Here is a 27,629-nt window from a genome sequence, read left to right on the forward strand (position 1 = left end):
GTCTGTCCCGGTCTGATGTCAGGCCTGAGCTCCATCCTCTGATAGTCTTGATAATCTGTCCTAGCCAGGCCTGATGGTCACTGAACAGAAAAATGTGGAGAATTCCTTTGGCAGCTGGTTTGAGATACGGCTGTGCCCCGAGGGGACAAAGAGTTTCATCTAGGGGATAGCTCCAAATCAAACCTTCCAGAAGAGCGCATTCTTTCCCTTTCTTTGGCCCCTTGCAGGCATGGACCCATTTCCCTGGGGAAGAGCTATGCTCTGCTAGAACCAGACTGACCTTTGTGGCTCCCTGGCTGGCCATCGATCAGACTGTGATATCCCTAAATACCACCCTCGCTTACCACACAGGAGACGCTCGAGCAAGCAGGAGTCGGTTGCAGTCCAGTCTCTTGTTTCAGCAAGTCGTTGAGTTTAGATATGGTCTAAATCACCAAGACATTTCCCTCTGCAGTGCTCTGTGAGCCTCGCAGAGTGGCGGGCTGTGACTGATTTTGTGTGCATGTACCATGGCGCTTGGGTCCTACTGGTTAGTCTTCAAACAACTATTTTTGCCAACTGTTTTCACTATGAACTGGCTTTTTAATAAGTCACATCAAGTGCAGCATGATTCTATTCCCTCTACCACTATTTCCACTGAAAGAAATGCTGGCCATATTTAAAGAATGCCCATTTCATTTCTCTAGAGGGCCATCACTTGATAGTTTGACTATGGGTGTTTCTTTGGATAGTCCTGCTGCTGGAAAAACCTCCAAAGGGCGAGTTGTCCCCAAGCTGAGTGTCCCTATAGCTCTGCTTAGCTTTCAGATGATTTGGATAAGCACAAATATCTGTGTGTCTGTGTACTTGGCCATTTAGGAGACCATCATATCCAGCTGAATTCGCTGGGCTGGAATAGAGACAGCCCAGATTAAGCTCTTTCAAGGGAAAGGAAGACACCATTGGCAGGATCCCAGGGCAGGACTAGAATGGCTTCAGGGCATCCTTATTCTCCAAGGGCTACTGAAGGCACCACTCCTACCTCAGGATGGCCGCATGTCGGCGGGGCAGCCTTGTATTCTTGGGACAGTCACACCTCATTCAGAATTGTTTCCATGTCAGAGTATCCTGGCCACATTGAAGGTACCCATCCTTCCCTCCTTTCCTTCCATGTGAAGACTGGTAAGAACCCTAGAGATGGTGGTGTACCTTTAACAGTGATAGCCTTTTACAAAATTCTGATCATATTTTATGTTCATGGTGGAAAATGCTGAAAATATAGAAATGCTCTATAAAGATAAAAGTAACCCATAGTTAACTCACAAATAACCACTATTAGCCTTTTGAAACATCTATTTCAGTATTTTTTCTACTTGTGTATGTATACACTCACATTTACATTATATATATATGTATTCATTTAAAAAAATAGGATCATACTATTTTCTGGTCTGCTCTTCCCATATAACACTTTATTACAAACATTTCTCCATGTCACTAAATTATTCTGCATCATCATTTTGATTCCCTATCATTTATGACATGGACACATTATGGTTTATTTAGCCAGTTCCCTAGTATGTGACATTTAGGTTGATTCCAAGACTCCAATACTTTTTGTTTTTGCCACTATAATCATTTCTTTAATGAACATCCTTGGATTTCTTCTGTACATCAAAATTTAGCACATCTTTAGAAGACTTTGACTGATATTGCCAAATTATTCTCCTGAAAGGGTGTACATATTTCTGACCAGCTGTGTATGGTTGCCTTTTATTGCAATTTAAAATGTATTTGTCAATTTGATAGGTGAAAAATGAGCATCTCCTTGTTAATTTTAATATCTTGGATTACACGAGGCTGAACGCTCTCCTTGTGGTAATTGGCCGGCAGGGATCTCTTGTGCTCCCCTGCTTCCAGATGATGGAGTTTAAAGAGTCATTAGTTATCACTTAGGAAGATGAAATTGAGGCAGCTGCCAGGGATCTGAGGGCAGTTAAAGTAGTTGCTATTAGCCTTTAGAGCCTAAAACAAATCTCCCCAAGTGTCTGTTTTCCATCATCCCTGAGCAGGCCTTCTAATTTGAGGCTATCTTGCTCCTCCAGGGCAGAACTGGAATGGAGCAGGACATGGGACACAAGAGGCTTGGGGGGACTTTAGGGTGCGGACAGGGTACCTGGCTCACTAATCGATCAATTTTCTGTGCCTCCAGGCCTTCCTCTTTTCCTTCCCCTCATTCACGCAGATAATCGTATGTCAAATATCTTTGATTGTGTTCTGCAGTGTCTGTTCCCTTAAATAGTGAGGTAACGTGTCTGGTGCCAAAGCTGATGTTCTGAGCCTGAGTTTAGTGGATAACCTGCCAAGGCCCAGCTGTGTGTGGCTGCCAGGATTCTTTATGGCTAGGTGTGCAGGCCTGCAGGACTAGGGGAGGAGGGATGTCAGAACAGGGAAGCCATTTTGGGGAGGTGGTCGTTATAGGGAGAGACACACTCTAAATCAGATCTCTAGCATGTAACATGCAATGTGTTGGGACAGCCAGCAATCTGGGCTGGTGTGGCTGGGCTTTGAGGACAAATTGATGCTCCATGTTCCTTTCATGATACAAAAATGACTGGCACCGTTCACTCCAGTTAGAAGGTCCACGGATGGATCTGGAACACAAAATCATGAGACTTTCTGCCAGTTTGGATAACTGAGTTTACGAGGAGAAAAGCGATGGTTGTTGGGAAGGCCCGAGGGGGATGCTGGCTTCCTTCCAGCTGATGCAGGTGGTGTGAGCGACTCCTGTGGAGGCCGGGCTAGGACAGCTCCTCCGTCATCCTAAACTGGCAGGTGCTCCCGGAGGAGCAGCGTGAGGGAAACTGCACCGGCACCTGGAACGTGGGGACGAGGGTGGAGGTTTGATGTCTCATTTCCTGTCCTCAGAATCCAATATAGTCATAAATAAGCCCAGAGAAGCAACTGGCAGAACTAAACAGGAATGCCTATTGTTTCCGAGGCTCTGGAGACTGAGAGGAATTCATATTGCGTCTTTCACTTTGGATTTTAACTCTGACATAACTTGCCCCAAGCTAACTGTACTCCATGGACAAAAAGAGCCCTGCGAGGTGACATGACCTTCGCCACAGGATGGACACCTTCACAACGGGAAAAATGGGTTTGGCACAGGTGAGCTCTAAACTCTTCTGAGTCATGCTCCTAGGCTCTATGCATCTCTTTACAAGTTAGAGGCCGGGTCTACCAGAGCCTCCCAACAGGGATTCACATCAGCCCTCCTTGCTGCGAAGGGACTTGGGCTCCTGTGGTGTTGGGCGCACAGAGGAGAGGACTTGGGAGGGTGGATGGCACACACAGTGGCTGCCGTGGAGAGGAGCGCTACCCTGTGGAAGAATCTGGAAGCATTTGGATGCACTTAGCAGTGTGCCAGCATTTGTTATCACGGTGAAACTGCTTTGTGTTTTCCAGAATGTTTCTTGTAGATCTGACTTGATCTTCATAATATAAAAGTATTTCCCAGAGGTTTGTTGAATTCCAATTTTTCATTATTTGAACAACTCCTCAGGCTCCTAGTGGGTGCAGTTAATAACAGGTGCGCAGAAGCAGCTGGGTGTGTGTTTTACGAGCCATGGCAGCACATGTCTGAGGAGGAGGGCATGGACCCTCAGTGCGGGTGGGGGCGCTGTGGGGCAGCGGCAGCAGAGCGAAGATCGCAGTCAGACCACAGGAGATGCCCTGGAGGCTTAGCTCCTGCTCCACCTGGAGGCATCAAAGCCTTGTCTTCTGTTCCAGAATCTATGTGTAACTAGAGTGGGAGACCCTTTCACCTGCAAGCTGCTATCTTGGCTGCATGATTTTCAATAGATTACTTAAGTTCTCCAGGCCTTAGTTCTCCTCCGTAAAATGAGATAATAATAGTGTCCATCTCAAGGAATTGTGTGAAGATTAAGTGAATTAATACCTTCAAGAAAAGAGCACTTAGAGCACAGAGTTAGCACTCAATGCATATTAACTATTATGATGACAATAGTAGTCATGACTGTGAACACTGGGTGTCACAGAAGGAGGCAGCTGGGGAGAGCTAGACAGTGCCCCTGTCTCCCTGCAGGGTTCCAGCAAATCCCCACTGTACACCTTCATGACCTTGTGGGAGACATGGTGAAGAGCATAAGAGGGAAGGGTGATGGAGAAGCAACCAGGCCTGTGAGTTTATGAAACAACAGGTCAAAATGGGAAACTTGACCTTGAGAATGTTATTAATCTCTGCAATTACACTGAAGTGTAGTTCTTAAAGAACTACAGCAAAGAATTGACTTCTCAAAGGGGACCCCAAGAATTGAAAGAGTATAATGCTGACCTCTAACCCTTGTCCTTGCTATGTATCAGCTGTGTAACCCTGGGCTAGTTACTTAACCTCTCTGAATTTTAGTTTCCTCATTTGTAAAATGGGAGTAATACTTTACAGGGCTGTTGGAATTACCAAATCAGATGACATCTGTAGAATTCCTAGCAAGTTAAGTTCTTAGGACCTGGTGAGGACTTAATAAAAGCCCAATATCATTCCTATTATTGATATATTAATGCCTATCATTACAAGCTACCTTACAGCTTGCAGTTTACAACCCAGGGGACAGGTTACTTTCACAGCAGGGCTAGTCCTGTGATGGTCTGCTCCCGCATCTTGAAAGATGTTGACACCCACAGGATTCTCCCACCTTGCCTGGGCCTGACCTTCTGAGCTCAGTGGTTTCCATGGGAACGTGTCCAGGGTGTGCAAGGGCTGAGTCGGAGTCCGTCTGCCTCTGCTGTATCCACAGCCCTACGAACAGGGAGTGGCCCACGGCTCCTCTCGGATGATCAGGATTTTTGAGGATTTTTTGAGGTGTCCAGACTTAAACCCTCCTTTTCATTGATCCCTCCTGTAGGGTAAATCCTAGGAGCAGGATTGCAGGATTAGAGGGCAGGTGTATGGTTAACTTTTAAAGAGAACGCCAACTGCTTTCCAACGTGGTTGTGCCACTTTACATTCCCACCAGTTCTGATTGTACCATCGCTCCAGCCACATTTTCTGTTCTTCCCCACACATCAAAGTCAGTGTTTTTCTAACTCTAAACTATATATAGGTATATGTTTTTAAGTAAAACCTTATAAAAGAAAAACGGTCCTCCCTAGACCCCCAGTATATAGAGCATATGGGAAGATGGCTGCTTTGGTGGGAGGGCTGGGGAAGTGCTTGGAGCCCGGAGCATGGGGGCACCTTTGTCTGCTCCGGCCCCAGGGAGCAGAGTGAGGAGCCCTGAACGTGTGGGTCCGGTTCAGTCAGTTACCTTTGAGCGGAGCAGCGGGCCTGCCAGAGGGGTAGTGATGCAGCCCAGGATGGGCCAGCCACACCCCGGCCAGCCTCGGAGAGCCGTCCATGGGCCGCACCAGCAGCCAAGGGCAGGCCCCACAGGCCCGGGCAAATGCAGACACCGGGCTCGGGGGTGATGTTCCCCGGTGGGGAACATCAGGATATGCAGCCTACCTTTCCATCACCACCGCGTGTCAGTCAAACTTACTCCATTTCCAAAACAAATATCAGAAGCTGTGGGACTCCAGATATGAGGAACAAAGAAACAAATTTGGAACATTGTGCTCGAAAAAGATTTTAATAAAGATTGAACTGGCTGGGTGCATAGATTCTGCCACTCTTCTTATTCTGATCTTGACAGTGATGCAGGGTGAGAATGGAAAGCTGAGCCTAAGGCAATTCATTTTCCTGATGGCCTTTGCCTGGGCCCTCCACCTGTGCCCACCTGGCCAGGGGCCCGGGGAGCCCCCTGCTCACCAAGCCCTCTGCGTGCTCCTTCCTCCTCCTCCTGCTTTTATTATGGAAACATTTAAACAGCAGACAGAAAGTACCCAAGCCCCTTTGTACCCACAGCCCAGTTTCAGCAGTCGCCAGCACAATGTCTTTTCATCTCTACCCTCCTCCCTCCCACAGATGATTTTGAATCACATCCTGGACGTCATATTACTTCATTCATTGAAGGTCAGTATGTATGGCTAAGAGACAAGGGCTGGGTTTTTCTTAGACATATCCACAGTATCATACCATACCTAAAAAAAATGAGCAATAATTCCTGGGTGTTTCTTATGCAGAATCAAGTGTAAGGACCATGGTTCTAAGCTCTCTCCTCCAAGTGGGAGGCACTCATCTGGTAGCAGGAGGCCCCTGACACATGTGGAAGGAGGTTTGTGCATCTTTAAAGAAAGCTGGCCCTCTACTTCCAGAAATCCACACTCAACAACAAACAAGTAGCACAAATACACAATGGAATATTATTCAGCCATGAAAGAAAAATAAATCCTGCCATTTGCAACAATACAGATGGATGTAGAGGGTATTATGCTCTTTAAAAGAAGCCAGGAAGAGAAAGGCAGATACCATATGCTTTCACTTGTTTGTGGAATATAAAAACAAAGCAAAACAGAATGAGCAAAACAGCAGTAGATTTATAGACACTGAAAAGTGACTAGTAATTACCATGGGGATTAGGGTGGGTGGGCGGGGAAGGTGAGGGGCATAAAGGGGCACAAAGACTCTCAGTCATAATATAAGTTGGTCACAGGGATGGTAGTACAGCATGGAGAATATAGTCAATGATTCTGTAACATCTTCCCATGTTGACAGATAGTAACCACGCTAGTATGGGTAACTGTTGAATCACTGTTGTATATTTGAAGCCAATATAAGATTGTATATCAACCATGTCAGTAAAAAAGAAAAGAAAAAAAGCACAAAGTCAGGCTGAAGACTTTTGTTGCAAAAGGGTCCCTGGGTCTTAGGCCCAGGAACCAGGGAATCTTGTAGTAGAAGCCTTCTATTCATTTTTTCAAATGAATTTTGTAATTTAACCTCAAGGGCAGAGGGAAGATACTCCTGAGTCCCTGGGGTTCCTCAGAGTTTGACATACTCTGGAGGCTCCCTGATGTGACCTTCAGTTTCAAGTTTCTGTCAGAACACCTAGGACTGGTGGCCCTGGCACTCACGTGCTATGTAGTTTCCTGTCTGCGTTACAAAGGTGACAACTCTTGCCCCAGTCAGCCCACTGGTGTGTTTACATGCAGTAAGGACAGACGCCGCTGTAAGTGTGCTGGAGTCCTGGGAGGGTGTCACCATGCTGGCCATGTGCCGTGCCCTCCCCGCTGCGTCCCCAGCTCACCCGAAGCTGAAGCTGAAGCCGCCCAGAGGCTTTCCAGGACCCCCTTCACTCCCAGACCTCTAGTCATGTTTTATCCAGGTGCTGAGGAGTGAGCTGGGCTCCCTGACACCTGGGGTCCCCGAGGCTGTTGGGCAGAGCAGGCCTTGCTGTGACACTCCCCCGACGCACCTGCTCTGCAAGTCCTTCGGTGTGTGGTGCGGAGCTCCCTAGCTGCCCGTCTCTGTCCCTTGTTGGTCAAGGCGCCTTTGCCCACACTTGCTAGTCCACTCAGAGGTAAGAATACTCTGGCCTGGGCTAGCCAGGTGTCCCTTGATCCCAGTGGGGGACAGGGAAAGAGGGAAGGGAGCTTCGGTGGAGGAGGCTGCGGGAGCGGTGTCAGGGTCTTCTCTTGCTGTCTCCCCTCAGAGGCGAATACTGCTCAGCGGGACGCCACCAAGAAGATGGGCGCCTCTGTGCAGAACTTAGTGCACTGGGGTGGGGGTCCCAAAATGTCCTGAGTGAGCAGTCTCATTCTCTCAGCTGAGGCCAGCTTGTGTTTAGGGAGTGACCAAGGAGGGGCAGGTGGCTTTGAAGTCCTGAGGGTGGAGGTCACTTCTCTTTGTGCCTGGGAGGCCGAGGTGTGTTCCCTCAAGAGCCTAGCTTGTCCAGAGGTGGCTGCTTACTGGCAGGCTGGACATTCTAAACCTAGAGCCAGGAAGATCGCCCTCCTCTCCAAACCTGGTGCTTCTAAGACATCTCATGAGACCCACTGGCATGTCTCTGGCAGAGTATCTGGTATCTTCCTGGTGAATCCTGGTGGTGACTTTGGGGGTTTCTCAAGGAGGGGGCCTACTGTGGGGGGTGGGGTCATTTGGCCATGGGGTCATTTGGCTCCAGAGTCACTGGGCTCCAAATTCCATTTTCTGCCAGTGGGGGTGGAGGGGAGTCAACCAAGTAGAGGGAAGTTTGATGGCATCTCTCAAGATCACATATGCACGTATCCTTTGTCCTAGCGATTCTGCTTGGGCAGAAGGACATATGTACAAGGAGGTTCACTGCCATATGTTTGTAACAGCAGGAGATAGGCAACATCTAAGTGTCCATCAGTAGTGGGCAAGTCAAATGACTTGTGTTTATTCAGTACAATAGACTCTTAAAAAGAATGAGGCGGCTTTATGTTTTGATTGTTACAGAATGACTTCATACTATTATTGAGTGAAAAGAGCAAAGTTGAGAATAATATAGTATGTTACCCTTTGTGCTTTTTAAAGAAAGACTCCTTTTCTATGCACAAAATATGAAGGGACATATTGCAAGAAAGTAAGAATGAAGGTTGTCCCTGGCACAGGCATCCAGAGGGACAGTGGGGCGGGAGAAGTGTTTTTACTGTAAACTCCTTTGTAAAATCTGAGTTTTGTACCATTTGTATGTGTATAAAATGAAGTAAATTTAAATAAAATCTCTGGCATTCATGGGCTGTGTGACCATAGGTATGTCACTTACCTCTTTGAGCCCTACCTGTAAAATCAGGTAAGATTTAAGTCGCAGTGTTGCACTAAAGCTAATAAGAACTGGTGGATAGGAAGTGCCTTGTGCAAGATGTGGGCATAACAGGGGTTCAGAGTGGAGCTTCCACGATTATGATTATGTGCAAGTTGTTGCCATCCAGATGCCAGGACCAGGAGAACATCCCAGGCTACAGGAGATGGTGACTGGGAGACTGCGAGTGCCTCGAGGGCAAGGATGGCCTCTTTCTCATCTTTGTCCCTCTTCACCTGCCTGGGCACAGCCAGCCTGAGCTGTTGACGGAAGGGAACGTGTGAGGAGCGGATGCGACACTGTCCGCCAGAGGGCGTCGGCTGCTGCATTGCTTCCTTCTCATTTCTGGAATCTCTTGGACGGCCAGGATGTGACAGATTGGCCAGGTAAAACGTTTAAAGTAGCTGTTTCCTTTTTGCCAAGACCACTGAATACACTGCTCATTGGTTCCTGCTAGGCCTGCGGGATTCCTAGTCGCCAGAGGTGTGGCAGAATGGGCCTAAAACCCCTGGGGAGGAATGTGTGTTAGTGTGTGCATGAGTGCACACAAGGGTTTGTGTGCTGTTCATGTTTATGTGTGCACGTGCACATGTGCATGAGGGTGTGGGGTGTGCAGGTGTGTACATCAGGGTGTGTGGTGTGGGCATGCGTGGTGTGTGTGTGTGTGTGCATGTGAGTGCAGGCCCCTGGACTGTGAGTTCCAGGTCAGTTGGCCTCTGCCTGGAGGGTGATTCTACCCTGAACCACACTGAGCTACCCCAGGCTTCTCTGCCCAAGTAGTCAGGCTCTAGGACCCATATCTTATATTTGCAGCATGCTCTACATTTCCAAATCCCTCCATCCTTCCCTGGACCACTTCTTGTGATATTTCTTAACTCCCTGTGTTTCTAATAACAACCTCTCCCCAGACATGAGAAGGAAGGAACCTCCAGGAGAATCGCATGTCCCGGGTTCATCATGCTGCAAATGCTCTTCCCTGCAGGATGGTGTCCCCAGCCCCTGCTGGCCAGAGCACCTCACAGGCTGTGCGTATGTCCCCTGCCTTAGCTGCCCTACTCACAAAGACACAGAGGGGCTAGAGAGCATTTCCTTCCAGCAGTTTCTTGGTGGTGTTCTCAGGGGAGCTCATGGCTCCTGACTCTTCGATCAAGTCTCCAAGCTTACAGCCACAGCTGTGGATGCCCAGAGAAGTGAAGAAATGGTCCGGCCACAGGACGCCTGCCTTTTGCAGGTGCTTCTAGGCTAGGGATTTGTGGAGAATGGCCCCGAGTTTTAACTTGGTAGCTTATGATTCCTGCCATTGGCCAAAGAGGTGTGGACTTGGATGGCACTCAGCGTTTGCAATAACAGTGATGATATTAGCCATTAACACTCAAGAGCATGTCCTATGTGTCAGGCACTGTTCCAGATGCTTTGCATATGGCAATTCATGTAATTCTCTGCGTACAGAGGAATAAATACCTTGCTGGGTATCTAATATTCCCACTGGGTATTACCCCTCTTTCACAGATGGGGAAATTGAGGCACAGAAAGGTGGCATAATTTATCCAAGGACACACAGTTGGGAACTGAACTCAGGAAATTGGACTCCAGGGGTTTGAAGCCAGTCTATTCAGGCTCACAGCACTTCTAAGCACACAGATGGGAAAAATCCCCTTTTAAAGGTGAAGATGCCAAAATAGGCACTATGCTTCCAGTTTCCTAGGACCTTCTCCACTGTCCTAGTCAAGAAATATCCCACATCAGAATAAATATAAAAGAGCAAACAAATAAAAAAGCAAAGCACCTTAAACATGTGCCCAAGTTGGGCTTAGGGAGCCTGTTTGGGGGGCAGAAGGCACTTTCCTGCCCAGGAACCAGGGCCGGATGGCGGTTTCTCTAAAGGTGCCCCTGGGAGGACGGGTGGCCCAGGGTTGTCTGGCCCACGGCAGTGGGGGAGGGGAAGCAGCTCCTCCCTCTGGGGCCTCCGCTGGCTGCAGGGAGGGGTGGGGGTGAGGTCTTCACGCGGGCACATCGAGTACAAGCAGGTGGGAAACTGCTGCTCCTTTTTTTTAATTTTATTTTTTGAGTCAGTCCCTCAAACAGTCAGGTTTGCCAGCTTCCTGCTGGCTCTCCATCGACCCCAGCCTTTGAATGGGAGACCAGGCAGCCTCAGATGTGCCCTCAAGGTAAGAGGCGCTGCTCATCAAGCACCTTTCATAGCATTAAACTCCTCTGCTTGCCTTTGAGCCTGGCAGGGATCCACAGGCTGCAGCCCAGCTGGAGACGCAGGATAAAAGAAACTGGTCTGTTCAGAGTCCAGTGGGAACTGACGGAGGGGAGAGTTGGACAAAGGTGAGGCTGGGCCTGGTTCTAAGGCCCTGGCAGTTCCACAGCTCGTGGGGGGCGGACAGGAGGTCACCCAGCCAGCCAGGACACCACTTCACTCCTCCAGAGCTGAGTCCCGCAGAGAGGCAGATAACGGGACCAAAGGCAGAGTGTGTCTCTGTAGCGGGCCCAGGTTTCCCAACAGTGGGGATGGACATGGGCCTGGCTAGGCCCCCAGGGCCTTACCCATGCGTGCACAGGGCAGGATTGTACTTTCCTTAAGTTAGATGTGGCCATGCAATTCACTTGGGCCAACGAAGTGTGAGCTTTACTTCTGAAGAAAGCCACTTCCTTTTCGTCCTCTGCCATGGCAAACATCAGAGCTCCAGTCAGTGGCAGCTGTGGCCAGAGTGTGCCTGTGCGACAGGGAGCAGAGGCCCCGGCTGCTGTGATGGATGTGCAGCCCAGGGAGAAGTAGGACTCTGTGGTTTTAGCCACTGAAATTTGGGGGGTGTCAGTGTGGCATAAGTTATCCTGACAGATACATGGGCAATCAGAGTGAGGAATCCTGGCTACTCGATCACTTGGCTGATGTGTTATGTATATCAAGCAACAAAATTCATTAACCTAACTAAAGCACACCTAACTTCCAAAACTGAGTCTTTGTAGTAGGCACTGCAAGCCAGTGGAGGGACAAGTTTTGGGAAGTGACTCTGAGCCTGCTGAACCCCCATTGTTTATTCTGACTGCCTTAGAGGCTCCCAGTAGGAAGGGCACCTAGGGACTGTGATGGGTCAGGTGCTTGTTCTTAGTTTTCTAATGAGCCCATAGAAGTAGCTGCCTTTTACCCTCATCCATTAAAGCCACAGAAGTGTGTAACATAGTAGACCACTTCAGTAAGAGAGCAGGTCCCCTTAATGCATGGTTCTCGTGCTGGGCTGCACATTGGCATCACCTGGAAGCTTAGAGCCCCATGCCCAGGCCATGCCCCTGAGCCACCAAGGCAGAGCCTCTGGGGGTGGGCCGGCATCTGCAGCTGACCAAGCACCCCACGTGATCAGTATGCAGCCAGACCGAGAACCACAGCCACGAGGACCCGTCTTCCTCCACTCAGGGCCATATTTTAACCAGTTGTCTTGAGACAGTCATTAGCAGAACGCTGCTGCCTGCTTGGAACCTTGTATCTCAAACTGCAACAGATGGAAAGGCCTGGAGATTCAGTGCAACCTCTTTAGTGTGAGTGCTCTTACTGGGGGCCTGAAGCCTAAGACTGCCAGCCATTGTCCCTCCTAGCAGGATTTTGGGGTAGACAGACCCAGATTTGAGCCCCTGCTCCACTGTTCCCCATAACAGTTCTGTGACCTCCAACAAGTTGCTTGATATCTCTGAGCCTCAGTTTCCCCATCTGGAAAGTGGGGCTAATTGAATACCAGCTTTAATGGCCTAGCACAATAGTGTTTGCATAACTGCAAGCTATTTATTATTTCTCCCTGGTGACTTATCTTGAATGATGAGATAGGTCAAGTGACATAGATTCCATCTGCTGCCCTTACCCTCAGCCTACTACTTCCTGGTGAATGGGACCCCTACCCACTAGCTGCTGAAGCCTGAAACTTGGGAGGCTTTCTGGACTCTTCAGTCTCTCCCCTAATGCCCATGTCTGGCTCATTATTAACCATGATGATGCTAACCCCTAGGACTCTCATAGATTTGTCCACTTCTTCCTCTTTCTACTGCCAGTCCCACTGTCTGTGCATTGACTGAACAAATGCAGTAGCCCCCTAGTGGGTCTCCCCAGCCATGCTTTTTTTTTTTATTGAAGTATAGTTGATATACTATATTGCTTTCAATTATACAACACCATGATTCAACAGTTACCCACATTATTAAATCCTCACTCCAACTAATGCAGTTACTATCTGTCAAAATAGAAAGATGTTACAGAACCATTGGCTACAGTCTCCATGCTGTACTTCTGTCCCTGTGACCAGCTTATATAATGATTGAGATTTTTGTGCCCCTTTATCCCCTTACCCTCCCACCCAACTACCCCAACCCCTCCCACATGGTAACTGCCAGTTACTTCTCAGTGTCCATAAGTCTACTGCTGTTTTGTTCATTTTGTTTTGCTTTGTTTTTAGTTTCCACAAACAGGTGAAATCATATGGTATTTGTCTTTTTCCACCTGGCTTATTTCACTTAGCATAATACCCTCTAGGTCTATCCATGTTGTCACAAATGTCAGGATTTCTTTCTTTTTTATGGTTGAATAATATTCCATTGTGTATATGTATCACTTCTTCATCCATTCATCTGTTGATGGACACTTGAGTTGCTTCCATATCTTGGCTATTATAAATAATGCATCAATAAACATAAGGGTACATGTATCTTTTCAAGTCAGAGGTTTTGTTTCCTTTGGGTAGATTCCTAGAAATGCAGTTATTGGGTTGTATGGTATTTCTATTTTTAGTTTTTTGAGGAACCTCCATACTGCTTTCCACAGTGGCTGTATCAATTTACATTCCCACCAACAGTGTGGAAGTTTCCCTTTTCTTCATATCCTTGCCAACACTTGTTATTTCTTGTCTTTTGAATAGTGGCCATTCTATCTGGTGAGGTGGCATGTCACTGTGGTTTTGATTTGCATTTCCCTGATAATTAGTGATGTGGAGCATCTTTTCACATGCCTGTTGACCATCTGTATGTCTTCTTTGGAAAAATGTCTGTTCAGGTCCTCTGCCCATTTTTAAATCAGGTTATTTTTTTTTTGGTGTTGAGTCATATGAGTTCTTTATATATTTTAGATGTTAACTGCTTGTCAGATAAATCATTTATAAATATAATTTCCCATACTATAGGTTGCTCCCCAGCTCCACTTTGGGGCCCTTCCAATCCATTCTCAAAATGTAGTCAGAGTGATCTTTCTAAAATATATCTCCCTACTAGATATTAAAGCAAATGTTAAAGTTATAATGATTAAAACAGTGGGGGTGCTGGTGCATGAATACACAAACAGATCAGTGGAAAGAAAAATAGGACGTCCAGAAATAGACCTAAATATGGGGAGGATGTTTGCATATTAAAAAAGTGGCATTTCAAAAAAAGAGTGGCATTTCAAATAAGTGAAGGAAAGATAGATTATTCAATACATAGTATAGGCACAAGTGGGTAGTCATCTTTGCATAGGAATAAAATTGGATCCATACCTCAAACTTTACACAAATAAATGGTTCAAAGATATAAATGTAAAAAAGTGACTCCATAAAAGTACTAGAGGAAAACACAGTGTATCTTAAAGTAGAGAGGGCCTTTTAAAATATGATTCAAAATCCAGAAGTCAAAAAAGAAAAGTTTGAGAAATTCAACTACATTATAAAAATCTTTTATGGCAACAATTAATATAGGGAAAATCAAAAGACAAATAAACTATGAAAAATACTTGTAACTCATATCACAGACCAAAGGTTACTTTCCACAATATGCAAAGAGTTTCTACAAATTAAGTAAAAAGATCAACAACCCAATGGACATATGGACAAATATATGAGCAGATAATTCAAAGGAAAATACAAATGACTATTAAGCATAAAAAATATGCTCAACTTCACTCAAATAAGAGAAAAGCAAATGAAAAGGACACTGATACTATTTTTCACTTACCAGATTGGAAAATATCCAAAACTTTGTTGATATAGAAATTTCTGAGTATAGGAAAAAGCACTGTTACCCATTGTTGCTGGGGGTAGAACTCTATGGAAGGCAACCTGGGAAAAACTAGCAAAACAGCAAATGATACCTGTGGTGGTTAGTTTTATCTGTGAACTTGACAAGGCTGTAGTACCCAGTAATTAAATGCAACACTAATTTATGTGTTGCTGTGAAGGTATTTTATAAATGTGGTTAACATCTGCTGTCAGTTGACATTAAGTGAAGGAGATCTTGATAATGCAGGTGGGTCTTATCCAGTCACTGAAAGTCTTAAGAGCAAAACCTGAGGTTTCTGGGAGGAGAAGTTCTGCCTCAAGATTAAAGTATCAACTCCTGCCTGAATATCTAGCCTGCTGGCCTGCCCTACAGATTTCAGACTTTGCCAGCCCTCACAATTAATTCCTTAAAATAAGTCTCTCCCTCTCTCCTGTAATCTCCTACTGGTTCTGTTTCTCTGGAGAACTCTGACTGATATAGTATCCTTTAATCTAGCAATCCCACTTTCCCACTGGTAGGAACCCTTGCACATATGTGAAGTCACATTAACCCAGACTGGAGCACTGCCATCAAAAAGTCTGAGGCAACATATAGAATGGTTTGCAATACTGATTTAAGTGAAAAAGAGAAGTAATACACATTGATGAAAAGTGTGCACAGTGTGCTCTTTTCGGTGTAAAAGGTGGAAAATATATCCATGTTTGTATATGTATAAAATATCTCTTGGTGGGCACACAGGAAACTAACACTGAATGCTTCCAGGGAGCAGAACTGGGTGGTGGAGCTGTAGGCCAGAGATCCCGTACATATCGCCTATTGTTTCACACAAAACAAAAAAAACCTTACACCTGATTCTGTTGCTCAGCAGCAAGGACAGCTGTGTGCCTTCTGGTAGAGGCACTGTTGTTACCATGATTTACCAGGTCCTTTGCGACCTGCCATTCCCTTACCCACACCACACCTAACCCCACACCACACCTAACCCTCACCACTCCCCATTCTTTGCATTCTCCATTCCAGTTATTTATTTACTTATTTCAATTCCTCCAACTCACATGCTTTCTCTTCCTCCTCCCAGATCTGAAATGCCCCTGAGGCTCTAAGAGTTCCTGCTTCTCATCTTCTTGGTGTTATGCCCTTTCCTCTGAAGGACCTGGGCTGCTTGGCTGGTGTTGACTTCCCTCTGCTGTGAGCCCGACTTCCCCAGGGAACCCAAGGGCCAGGGTGGAGCCCACCGGCTTCCTCTGGGCTCTGGCTGGGAGACCGCCTGCCCTGAAGGACTGAGCAGTCCTTATTCTCCCTGACCCCTGAGCTCCTATCATTCAGCCTGAGACTGATAGGACTCCTGGGATCTGCTGGGGCATCTCAGGTGGGCAGGGGAAGAGGCCTCTCTGTAACTGGACTTCATCTATAGTTTCTGGAAGGAAATTGGTCCTTGTGTCTTTCAAGTTATCTGTCTCCAGGCATCCTGCAGGTCGGTGCCTGGTCTTCAGAAAGTCCTGTTGTAAGAGGAAGACAGCAAACTTGGGGCCTGCCCCCTTAAGTCACTTATGGGGGGTGGGGATGAGTTAGATATGAACACTTCAGAAGCACACCTGGACAAATGCAGTAAACTGGAGGTGAACAAAGGCATGGATCCTGTCTCAGGAGGGCACAGTGGAGTAGGTGAGGAGATGAGGCAGTCGACCCCAGAGCCCAGGGGTGGGAGAAAGTGTGCAGGATGTGAGCTCTCTGCCTGGGAGCTGGATATGCCCATTTGGTGCTGGATGAGGGAAAATATGTGTCATGTGTGCATTTTATTTCTCTCATCCACAACTTGCTGTCTTTGTACATATTCCATCTTGGATGAGTAACAGGGTGAGAGGTCAATGCCAAAAGGGACTCAGTCAAGTACAGAGGCAGGAAATCTGTTCAGTCTTCTCCCAGAGGACAGATCTGGGACAAGCATATCAGAAAGCAAAGTGATGAGGTCCAATTGGACAGATTTGATTTTGGGGTTTTGTAGGTTCATCTGACTTCATTCTGGAGCCTGTTAGAATTTTATGGCATGGAAAGCTGGAACTATTTCCCAAGGACACTGGCACAAACAGGGACACCCAGTCCCAGCTGTGGTCTCCACAGGGGGATTTAAATGAACCCTCTTGGCTGACATGAGTTCCAACAGTTCTTGTGGGACTGTTTCACTCACTAAAGCTCTAGTTTTGTTTCTCCTGGATTGGACTTAAAAAATAAAACCTCAAAAAACTGTGAAACACACTATTAAAAAACATGCACTCTGAGTCAAGCATAAACACAAAGCTGTCTTTTTATGAAGTCTGAGCTTTATAAGGTTGCCAGAGTGTTTCTCCTTCGGTTTTAAAAATTGAAGTTGGAAACCACTGAAGAGTGAAAAACATGCCATGAAGGAAATTCTCAGACACTAAATTCCCAGGTTTACATCACAGACAAGTCAATGTCTGTGTACATGAGCCCCAAGGGCAAGGCTGGTTGGACAGAGCCATGCCACGTTGGCGCCTCGGGGGACGCTGTGGAAGATCATTTGCTCCAGTGGAACTCCTGAATAATAACTGAGATGTCATGCTGAAGTTTTGTCAAAATTTCTCAATTTCTGGGTCACCTACGTCATGTGTCTGTGTCCCAAAGTGCAGACCGACACACACACATAGGAGCCACCCTCCATTCTAAATCCATCTGGGTTGAACCCGAGTGGGCAGTATGAAGACCAAGGCTTCAGGGTTGCTTTGGGAACAGTGCTCTGTCACTTGTCCCATTTCCAAAGCTTTCAGGTTTGGGCTTTAACCTCCCAGCCCCAGTCCCTGTACCTTCTGGACACTCCTCTTCTGTACCTTCCAACATGACCCCTTTCTCAACTATTTTGTTTTCAGCTTTTAGAAATGACTAGCGAACAAAGAACTCACCATTCTTGGGCTAACCTCTGGGCACTCCTCAGAACTGATGGTCCATTTTCTACTGTATTCTGTCGTCGGTGTGGGTGAGGGGAGATGTTGGCATCAAGATTCCCATTGTCTCATCCTGAGGGCAATCTCCCAGGCTGATTTTGCAGGCTGACTCCAGAGTTTGGGGAGCCAGAACAGTGCTGCTTAATAGCAACTTGGCAGAATAGTTTTGTCGAATCTAGGGCAATACCAGGAGCTTGTAATTTAAAAAACATTTTTATTATATATTATAAAAGAATTGGACCATGTAAATTAGAAATAAGCAGCTGCCAGTGCAACTGGAATTCACAGATGGTTTGAGACACACCAAGTGAGCTAGACTGTCCTAGAGCTTCTGTTGAGGATCCAGAGGCTGAAATGCTCCAAGAAGGGTAGTTTTTAAGCATTATGAGGTGTAGATGGAAAAACAGAAAATGGAAGTGCTTGCAGACGCCTGTGGAGTGATACCTGTGAGACGGTGCTTGAGTTGATGTGCCAGCTTGGCCCAATGGGACAGGGAAAATGGACAATGTATGGGCTTCCATACTGTGATTCTGGGTGGGTCAAGTCTACCCTGACCACTCCATATTTTTCTAGAGGAGGATTAAGTTCTGGTTATGGATGAGATTTTTGCTGCCCCCCAGCCCTCTCACAACCTCTGGGGACAATAGGTTTTGGGCTGATAGGGAGTCAGGGCTGTGGTTAGATGCAATGACTGTTCAAGGGACCAAGCCACGGTGCTTCCATAGGAGTTGGGATTCTCTCTGTACTGTGCCCTTGGCCCCCTTATCATCAGCATGGAGAATATGAGATCATAGTGCCCACCTGTGCCCTCTGGACTCCTGGCTCCAATCCACCACAGCCTCTTGCCAGCCAGTATGCTGTGGAGGTGTTAACCATATCCCTTCAATAATGGAATTATTGAATGGGGCGGGACCATTAGGGGGAGTCCTGAAAGTTCACTCCTAGTAACCTTCTCTGCAGGAGTGAACATTCTGCTATAAGAGGCGCTGGCAAAGAGCTACAGCTTTGCCGATAAACATCACTGACCAACCTGTTTCCAGACACATGCTGAGCCCTTCATGATCCCTCTCCTTTAATGTCACAGCTCTCACATTTACCCTCATTTCACACATTCCAAAAGTGAAGTTCAGCCTTTCTTTGGTGCACTATCTTCTATCCGTACTCAGCCATACACTGAGCTACAACTCATCCGGGTTATGAGAACTTAACGTTAGGAGGAATTTCACTGAACATCTCAGCTTATGAGGTATTTCTTCATGTTTCCAGAAACCCTTTTGGCTTTTGCATGTCTCTTGAGCAACTTGAGCCTGGTGAAAAGAGAGTCACAGTGCAGTCATTGTCATAATGTCAAGTTGTGGTTGCCTCAGACAAATCTTGGTCTGCTAGGTTCGGTGGCAAAAACCTTTGTATTGTAGGTTTTCTTTGGTCTTTGCCTTTTTTTTTTTGAATTACAGGTTTAATTACATAAGCCTTGAGTATCACAGGCCAAAGAACAAACCAAACCCAAGGCTCAGAGAGATTAAATAATTTGCCCAACATCACACAGCCAGAGAATGCAGAAGCCAGAATTCAAAGCCAGGTTAGTCTCGCCAGCCACATGCTTAATTGGCATTATTTAGAATTTCTATGTTATATATCATACTATAATTAGAGGCATTAGAATGAAATTCAAGCCATGTAATTAAAACCCCAAGGTTCCATGGTTTCTTTATGCAATCGTTAAGGGGTGAAATATGATTTTAAAGGCATCGAGGGTGGAGAGCAAGCTCTAAACAACACTATCTGCCAGGTTAGAGTTCATGTTTAGAAACATGCCCTAGAGTCAGGTGATGCATGTATTGCCTACTCTGGGCACAAATCAAGCCTCATACATTTTTACACCTCTTTTCCTACCTTTTTGTTTTAAAAAAGCAGCTCATAGTTGAAGACATAGTTTGCATAAAATGGTCAGGTGGGAATAGTTTACAGGGATGTCACACTCACTCTTCCTTTCTGGCTTATTTCTAAGATTTAGTTCTTCTTGTCTAATGGATCATATTGACAAAAAGAAAAAAGACACACACACCAGTGTTACAAAACCTTGTATTAATCATTTCCCTTCACTTTCAATATAATGTTGATATGAAATATAGCCATGATTCTTAGTTACATGGGAGGAAATGAGTAATAAATACATTGTAGCAAGTTTAAACCACAAGGGTGTTTCACTGGTAACAACATTTGAAAACTGTACACTTGCAAAGAACAGCATCTTCAAACATTAGTATATCTGTATATCAGTAAAGCTTTTACATGTAACAAACATGCTATTTCCATATATATGACAAATTTTAAAAATATGCATTGCTTGGCAACATGAACTAGGCAAAAATAGTTCTTTGTTCACTAACTTTATACAGGAAAACAGGACAAAAGGCATGCATGTACAAATGGGATGCCTGCGAGGGGCATGCAACAAAAGAAAGCTTTTTAAAAGTCAGCTTACATTAGGCATAAATACATGAGGATTATATATTAATAAGGGAGGAAGTCTTCTGTTTGACATTATTAACATTCCTGTTTTCTTCCTATTCCTCCCAGAGGAATACACATTCACCTTTAAGTAAAGATAAAGGAATTAAAAAAAAATAAAACTCACTTTGCAAACGTCTCTGATGACTTGTAAAGAAAAAAAATCAACATTAGTGTTATCACAGCCCCATGTGCAAATTACCATTCTGCAGGTTTTTCTTGTAACAGGCACATCCGGACACCTTGGTCAGGCTGCTTTCCAAGCTGGAGCCACGGGAGCAGACATCGCTGGACGGCCAACGAGAGTGGAGCATGCTTCTCCTCTGCTGCCTGCTCTCTGGTTGCCTGCCTGTGCTTTCAGCCAGCTCAGCCCCCCAGCCCAGGCTCTCTTGGTGAGGCCCGGTTCCAGCTGGGGCATGCATGCCTACACACCCTGCCCCAGAGGCAGTGGCCGCGGGAGGTGCAGAAAAACAAAGGACTCGCAGAGGGCTCCCATTCCGCAAAGGCAGCCAATGACACCTCAAAAGAAAACCTCATTTCCGTCAGTGTCTCATCAAATGAATGGGAGATGGGGACCCAGCTGTAGCTCCAATCCTGAGTACCAAAAAGGGACCATCAGTACGTAGGATTTGAGAGCTTGGTGCAAACAGCTGCCCTCTGCAGGTAGACCCAGCAGCGTCTATTTGGCTTGCTGGCCCTCGCTTAAAAAGTGAAACTCAAAAAGCATGTGGAAACAAACAAACAAACAAACAAACAAACAAACAAACATATCAGCAGCAATGTTTCATTTCTTGTACACAGTTTATGTGTGTCTTCCCACTGTTTCTGGTAAGAAACCACTATGAATAAGAAGCACCAATAAAACATCATACATGATAACATCATAAAACACCACTGTCCCTGGGACAGTGTAGAGATGCCAAATACACACTGCTTAAATCAGAACAAGGGGAAAAAAACATGTAGTGAAATAGATTTTACTCTGAGATTTTTAATGATACCATTTACTTAATATAAAATACAGTTGCATTTGGGGGTCAATGGGTAAATACAAAAAAAGGCACTGCCGCTTTATTACTAAATATCCGACTTCACAGCCTTACGCAAACAACTGTTTGATTTTTTTATAAATAAATTCTTTTGCTTTAGGGTTTTTAAATTGAGCTGTATACCTGCAGTCAACACAGGACTCAAAACAAGGTGGGAACAAGCTCCTAAAATTTTTCAGAACACTCAACTTAAAAAAAAAATTAAAACACTAATAGCAAAACACAACTAAGTAGGTAATCTATATACAATGAAAAATAAGCTTTTCTTTTTTTTAAAAAAAGAATTATGTTGTTATTAATAACAGACTTTATCATGGTTACCAGCCATAGCAAGTTAATAAGTAACATATCCAAAATAATATCTCTAGTAATCAGATAACCATTGTTTCTATATTCAGTGAAGGAATAAATAGAAATTCAGATTTGCAAATACTTTTAAGGTCTTCTTCCTTTTAAAGGATTCGTGCTAATGTGATTGTGTTCACAATCTGTTTTCTGAACCCCCTTCCCTCCCCGAGCCTTTATGGATATATGCGCTTTGCAGCAGATCTGAGTGCTTTCTCCTTTCTCCATGAGATGTGTGATGTCATTGCTTTTTCTTCTCTTAACTTTCTTAGCATCCAAAAAAACACCTTCGCAAACCCTCTGGTCTTACCTTTGGCCTTCGTATTTGTGATCTGTTCTTCCTGCCTTACATGTGATCATCCATCCTGACACATTCCCCAAGTAAAACTGAACCTGTTTAGAAAGGGTGTGTGAAGGATGAATGTTAATGGCACTTAGTTTTTAAGAAAAGCAACTAAATAATGATGCCTCTTTCTGTGCATGGATTTGCATCTTTAGAACATAATCACCCAAGAAGAGGTCCCTTATTTATAAGATGCATGATCTTGTGGTCAAGCCTTCTTCTTTGCTAAAGGCTGTCTCTGGTTAAGATGCTCCCACCTTTTTGGACTTTGAAAGTATGTCAGAAGCCTTATTACAATGCCCAAGGCTGAGTTGGTTGTACATGTCTAATCTTGAAGGTAAAAGAAAGTTGTTTGGATTTCATTAAGGACTTTTAAATCTGTATTTACTTCATTAACTTAAAAAAAAAATAACCATGATTGTAGTGATTTTCACGGTCTGATCTCTTCAATTTAGACTCTGACTTTGCTAAATGAAGCGGCACCAGAATCGCCTGTTTAATAAGTAAGCCTTATACCATCTCCCGGATCTTGCCTCTGGCTGAGCATTCATACCATCATTTACACAACCCAATTTTCCAGTGCACAGCACAACTCCCCTTCGATTTCCTCTAATACCCTCCATTGCATCGAATTCCACAACATAGTCTTTCCTGCCCTTAAGAAAAAGAGCTATTACTGCGTGGCAGCATAGTCTGTTAATCTCCCACCATGTAACGAGTGTCTTTCTCTCCCTTCTGTATGGGAGGATAAATCAGCCAACACAGTAAATCCCTGACACACACCACACGGACAGAGCCACCGCTTCCATCATGCCGCTGACCTTTCCCACACGGTTCACCGCCTACCTGGGACGGTGGGGCCATCCCCATAGGCTGTACCATCTCCTTGCACACTCTCTCTGCCACTTGCTGCCTGACCCTTTATACGCTGTTGCTGGGCTCTGCTCTCCTCTTCCTCCACAGTGAGCAAGAGAAGGGGATGCAGCCCCCGGGCTCGGGTTCCTGTGAACAACCACACTGTCAGCAGTGTTTTGAGCTCATTATCTGGTTAGTAAGGCCTCTTACGAGGAAGTGTCCTTCCCTGCCTTTTCTCCTCCAGTCGACCTCACACCCAACCTGTGGGTTTGCGGTGCGAAGCTGGGCGTGACAGGATGAAGCCCCGTGGTTAAGGCGGGAGAAAGAGAGGCCTCTGGGTGAGAAGCAAATCCAGCACAGAGAAGGGCCACAGGATTGTCTTAGAATCTCCAGGTGATCTGCAGGCAAACCCTAGCCGGTCACATGGAGCCGCCCCGGGGCTGCGCCCATGCCAGTCACATCCTCTCCTGCCCCTCCACCCGCATGCCCCTCCGACCCACAGGCAGAGGCCGGAAACTCAGGCCTATGACTGCGTCTGTCTTCCCAAGAAGCAGAGCTTGGCAGCCATTTTAAAAGACAACCCTGCTGCTATTATAAAAATAGAGGACAAAAATGAATCCATATCAACAGATCCTTTACAAAAACCATAGTATGAAGAGAAATTCTATCCAAACTCTTTACACATTATGTACCCTTTAAAATTATTATGTAAACAATACACAAATCAAAGTTTATCTGAAATTCTGTGGGAGGAAATTTCTCCCTTCCTGCCCCCCGCGCCCTGCGCCACGCGGCGGCTCAGTCCCCAGCAGGGTCTCCAGGGGGAATCCGTCAGGGAGAAGCCAGCGGCGGGCCGGCAGCGTGCGGTGGTCGCAGGTGCCCATGCCCTCCTCCTGGGGCCCGACTGAAGGCAGGCTCTCTGGGGACGGCTCCAGGCTCGGCTTCCGCAGTCCTCCCACGTCCTTTGGGGCTGGACTTTTTTTTTTTTTTTTTTCCTTTCCTTTCCATCCAGGAGGCCACTTGCATTCACCCCACCCCCTCCCAGTCCCTCCTCCCCACCCCGCACACCAAGCCATCCCATAACAGAAACAAATGACAAAATCACCAATCCCAGGCCTACTGATATGTTTACAAGGACGACCTACGCTCTCACAAAATCAAAATGGGAGAGGGACCACGGGAAAAAAGGCTGCAAAATGTCTTGAAGGATTCTGTGCAACCCTGCAGACGGCTGACACTGGACCCGCAGCAGTCAATTTCACGGCCAGCGCGGCCACTCTCATCTTCAACTTCTAGATTGTGGAGGTCCGGTCAACTCCATCTGGGAGAGAAAGGGGTACACGATGGGCTCGGGGGAGCAAGGCAGTTCCCTTCATGTCCACCTAGTCACTCACCTTGTATGGTGGGCCTCCCGGTCTCTGAGGACAGGGAAGGGCCAAGTTCATCCATCCATTCATTCATCAACTCATCATTCACACACCTATCCACTCAGTACCTGGGGAACAGCTCTTCTCGCCAGGAGCCGTAGTCAGCCTGTGAACCCAGATGAAAAGACCTTATCCTCAGCCTCTGGGTGCTCACACGCTAGTCAGGACACACACATGTAAACCCATCATGATGTACCAGTGGTAGATGCTATAATGGAGAATGTAGCAGGCACAGCAGGAACATGCAGAAAGGAATGTTTAAATTGCCCTTGGAAGTGAAGACAGTTTCACAGGGAAAGAAAATGACTTGTGAGATGGTGCTGATAAGAGAAAAAAGGAGGAGGAAGAAGAGGATGAGCATGGGGGAGGCATACAGCTCATGTGTAGGCATGATGTTGGTCCTTAAATGGGGGCTGGGGGGCAGGTTGGAGGTTTAGGATGAAGAAAGGGGGTGGAGGAGTGGCAGGACATGCTGCTGAAGAGCTGGGAGGAGCTGCCAGAGACATGACAGTGGACCTGGGTAGCTCACATCCTTTTCTTTGGGAGTATCTCCCTGGAGTCCCTGCTGAAAGACTGGAGATGAGGTTGCCATGACTCTGACCCCTGGTCACAGCTGAGACCAGGGGGATGCATCTCACCCAAACCAATCCAGATTCTGTGCCTCAAGATTCTGACTGGGGGCAGCGATGCCAAAGTTAGATGTCGTCAGTGCTTGGAACTGAAAGATACGGTGGAAGGGGGAGAGTGCTGAGGCCACCTAGTGTGCGCCACGTCTACAGAATCAGCAAAACCAGGCTATAAAGAAAGTGGGGGATGTGCGTGCCAGAGACAAGAAGTCATGAGTAAGCCAGGTTGTAGAGTGAGCTGATGTCTGCATGGCCCTTTTTTGGTGTCTGCTTACACACGGGACTGCTGAAGCGTTCCCAGAATCAGACATAAGGGCCTTCTGTACTATGACCGAGAGCATGGCCATAGGTCATTGGGGAATTATAAGCAGTAGAGTACCCAGATCTGATTTTAGAATGGTTTCTGTCGCAGCTGTGTTCAGATGACCTGGGAAAGGATAAGGCTGGTGGCAGAAGGCCCTACAATCGTCCATGCTGGAGCTGAAAAGGGCTGTACCAGTGAGCAGAGAGAGGCATGGATTAGCCATTACTGGAGGTAGAAATGACAGTGTTCAGTGACCACTAAATAGGCTGGGGAGGGATGCAGGATGCCTCCCTGGTTTTGCTGATATACAAACATAAGCAGATGTGTCCTCTGGTCTAAGCCTCGATGTCACAAACCTTGTCTATCAGCAGTGGCATCTAGATTCAGCAGGCAGAAGGCCAGTGTGAGAGTAGAGGGGTAGAGAGCTTTGGGGAGCTAGAGGGCCTGCGCGGTGTGAGGAGCGCTGAGCCCACAGGGGTCTCCTGGCCACCTCATGGGCAGTGTCAGTCTGGCAGCTCGCCAGTAGGGACTTGGAGGAGAAATGTTTCTTTAATTGAAATTTTTATTGAGATCACTGTAGGTTCACATGCAGTTATAAGAAATAGTACCAGGTTTCCAGGTTTGCTGTGTTTCCCCCAATGGTAACATTTTCCAAAACTATAATATTACTACCATGACACTGACATTGATACAATCCACCCAACTAACTCAGATTTTCCACTTTACTTAAGTATGTGTGTGTATCTACAAAGCTCTATACAGTTTTTGGAGAGACTTTAAAGAAGGGAAGCAAATGGCTACCGAGAGTGTTTGTGGAATCAGGTCATTGATCGGAAAGGCCCCCATATGTGAACACAAATTAATACCCTCTTCCTGCCTTCTGCAGGTGTCAGCCTGAGCCTCTTGTGGTGGCTCTGCAGTGGTAACTGGTCACAGAACAGTGTGTGTGTGAGTGTGGCAGGTGTGTAGAGGTCACTCCCTTGTCTGTGGAAGTGCTGTGCACTCTTGCTGGTGCTCACTGGCACTCATTAACGCCAACCCTTCATAGCTGTGGAGGTGAGAGCTAGAAACGAAAATCTCAACTAACCCAATCCCATGCTACATGTTCACTGAATTGCAATCCATTCCTTATCCTTGACGGGTGACATTACTCATCTGCAGGGAAATGACCAGTGGTTAGTCCAGACTCACCATTTACAGTTGTGCAAGTTGTGCACTGCACAATACCAGGGAGCACAATTCATATGTAACCATCTAGGTTTTATAGTTTTATTGTTGTTATGACAAATTGCAAATAAATGGCAGAACACTGTCTTGAAAAAGAGGAACCTCGTTCTAATTTGCAGTCTCCATATTGGTTATAAGTGGACTGTAGGTGCCAAGAAGGAGCAAGGAGAAAGGTGAGAAGGAATGGTAAGGAAATCATGTGAAACATGAACCCAGAGCATCAGCAAGTGGACTGTGCATTCCTCTTTATGGTATGATTCACTAGGGACTCTGTTCTGCTAGGTGGTACCTGCTTCCACAGCCATGGATATTCCTGCCCATGTAACCCTCCTGCAGGAGGAAGATGGTGGCCAGGTTCAGGGTTGAATTTTCCTGAAGAGCTGGGGCCACCAACCAGGAGCAGGCCCCAGAGCCAGATGGAAGCCTGACTCACAAACCAAGACGGCAGAGGTAACTGCCCCCTGTCCCCCCGGGGCTTTCCTCCTGAGCTCTGTCGGAGGCCTGGATAAGGGAGAAGAGATGGGAAGGAAAGACCAAAGAGACAGGTGGCTTAGCCTAGCACCAGGAGGGCAGCGGTTAGTGAAGACTGAGAGCAGAGCCGTCACACGAGGGATGGGCCCCCAAGGGCTGGGACCCCAGATCAGCCATGTTTCAAAGGCCATCCCGGGATGTGGTGTCCCGGTAATTTGGACACCCTCCCCTTCCTATCCTGAGATGCAAGCAGAGGAAACTCTTTAATCTACTTTCCCCTCCCTAGTTATTCGTCCTCCTGTAAAATGACAATTCATTGGACTTCTGTCATCAGCAAAGTCATCTTCCCCAGCACCTGGAAGGGATGGGCCAGGAGAAGGGTGCTGTCATGGTGGGAAGGCACACCACTGCTGTGCCCAACGTGGCCACCCTGGACTGAGTTTGCATTCTCTGCTCAGGACGCTGCTTACAAGGCTTCCCACCAGAGAGGATGAGTGAGGAAAAAAACAGCAATAAAAAGGCTTAGGAGATTAACGAGATGAAAATATTAGCAAAAAAGCATCACTTCAGTCATGATCAAGTGGGCTTCATCCCAGGGATGCAAGGAAGGTACAAAATTCGAAAATCCGTCAACATCATCCACCAAATCAACAAAAAGAAGGACAAAAACTACATGATCATCGCCATAGATGCTGAAAAAGCATTCAACAAAATTCAACATCTATTCATGATAAAAATACTCTCAACAAAATGGTTATAGAGAGCAAGTACCTCAACATAATAAAGGCAATATA

The 27,629-nt window shown here is 46.3% G+C and overlaps 1 protein-coding gene and 1 long non-coding RNA gene across 3 annotated transcripts in view; one reads left to right on the forward strand and one right to left on the reverse strand.

The window, feature by feature from the left end:
• The first annotated feature begins 1,459 nt into the window (after nt 1-1,459).
• LOC118928797 (uncharacterized) lies at nt 1,460-19,608 on the forward strand. The gene is made up of 3 exons (XR_008992490.1): nt 1,460-6,010; nt 8,833-9,088; nt 15,796-19,608. It is a non-coding gene; the product is annotated as an uncharacterized LOC118928797 (long non-coding RNA).
• A 134-nt stretch (nt 19,609-19,742) lies between these two features.
• Nucleotides 19,743-27,629, reverse strand: part of SAMD4A (sterile alpha motif domain containing 4A) — a 206,089-nt gene continuing 198,202 nt past the window's right edge. For both annotated transcript variants that reach the window (XM_036918325.2, XM_036918306.2), the window contains one exon: nt 19,743-24,101. In XM_036918325.2, coding sequence (XP_036774220.2) covers nt 24,073-24,101 — 29 coding nt within the window. In that variant the 3' untranslated portion in view covers nt 19,743-24,072. The remainder of the gene's footprint in view (nt 24,102-27,629) is intronic.

The sequence above is a fragment of the Manis pentadactyla genome, chromosome 11 (assembly GCF_030020395.1).
Source record: "Manis pentadactyla isolate mManPen7 chromosome 11, mManPen7.hap1, whole genome shotgun sequence".
NCBI lineage: Eukaryota > Metazoa > Chordata > Mammalia > Pholidota > Manidae > Manis > Manis pentadactyla.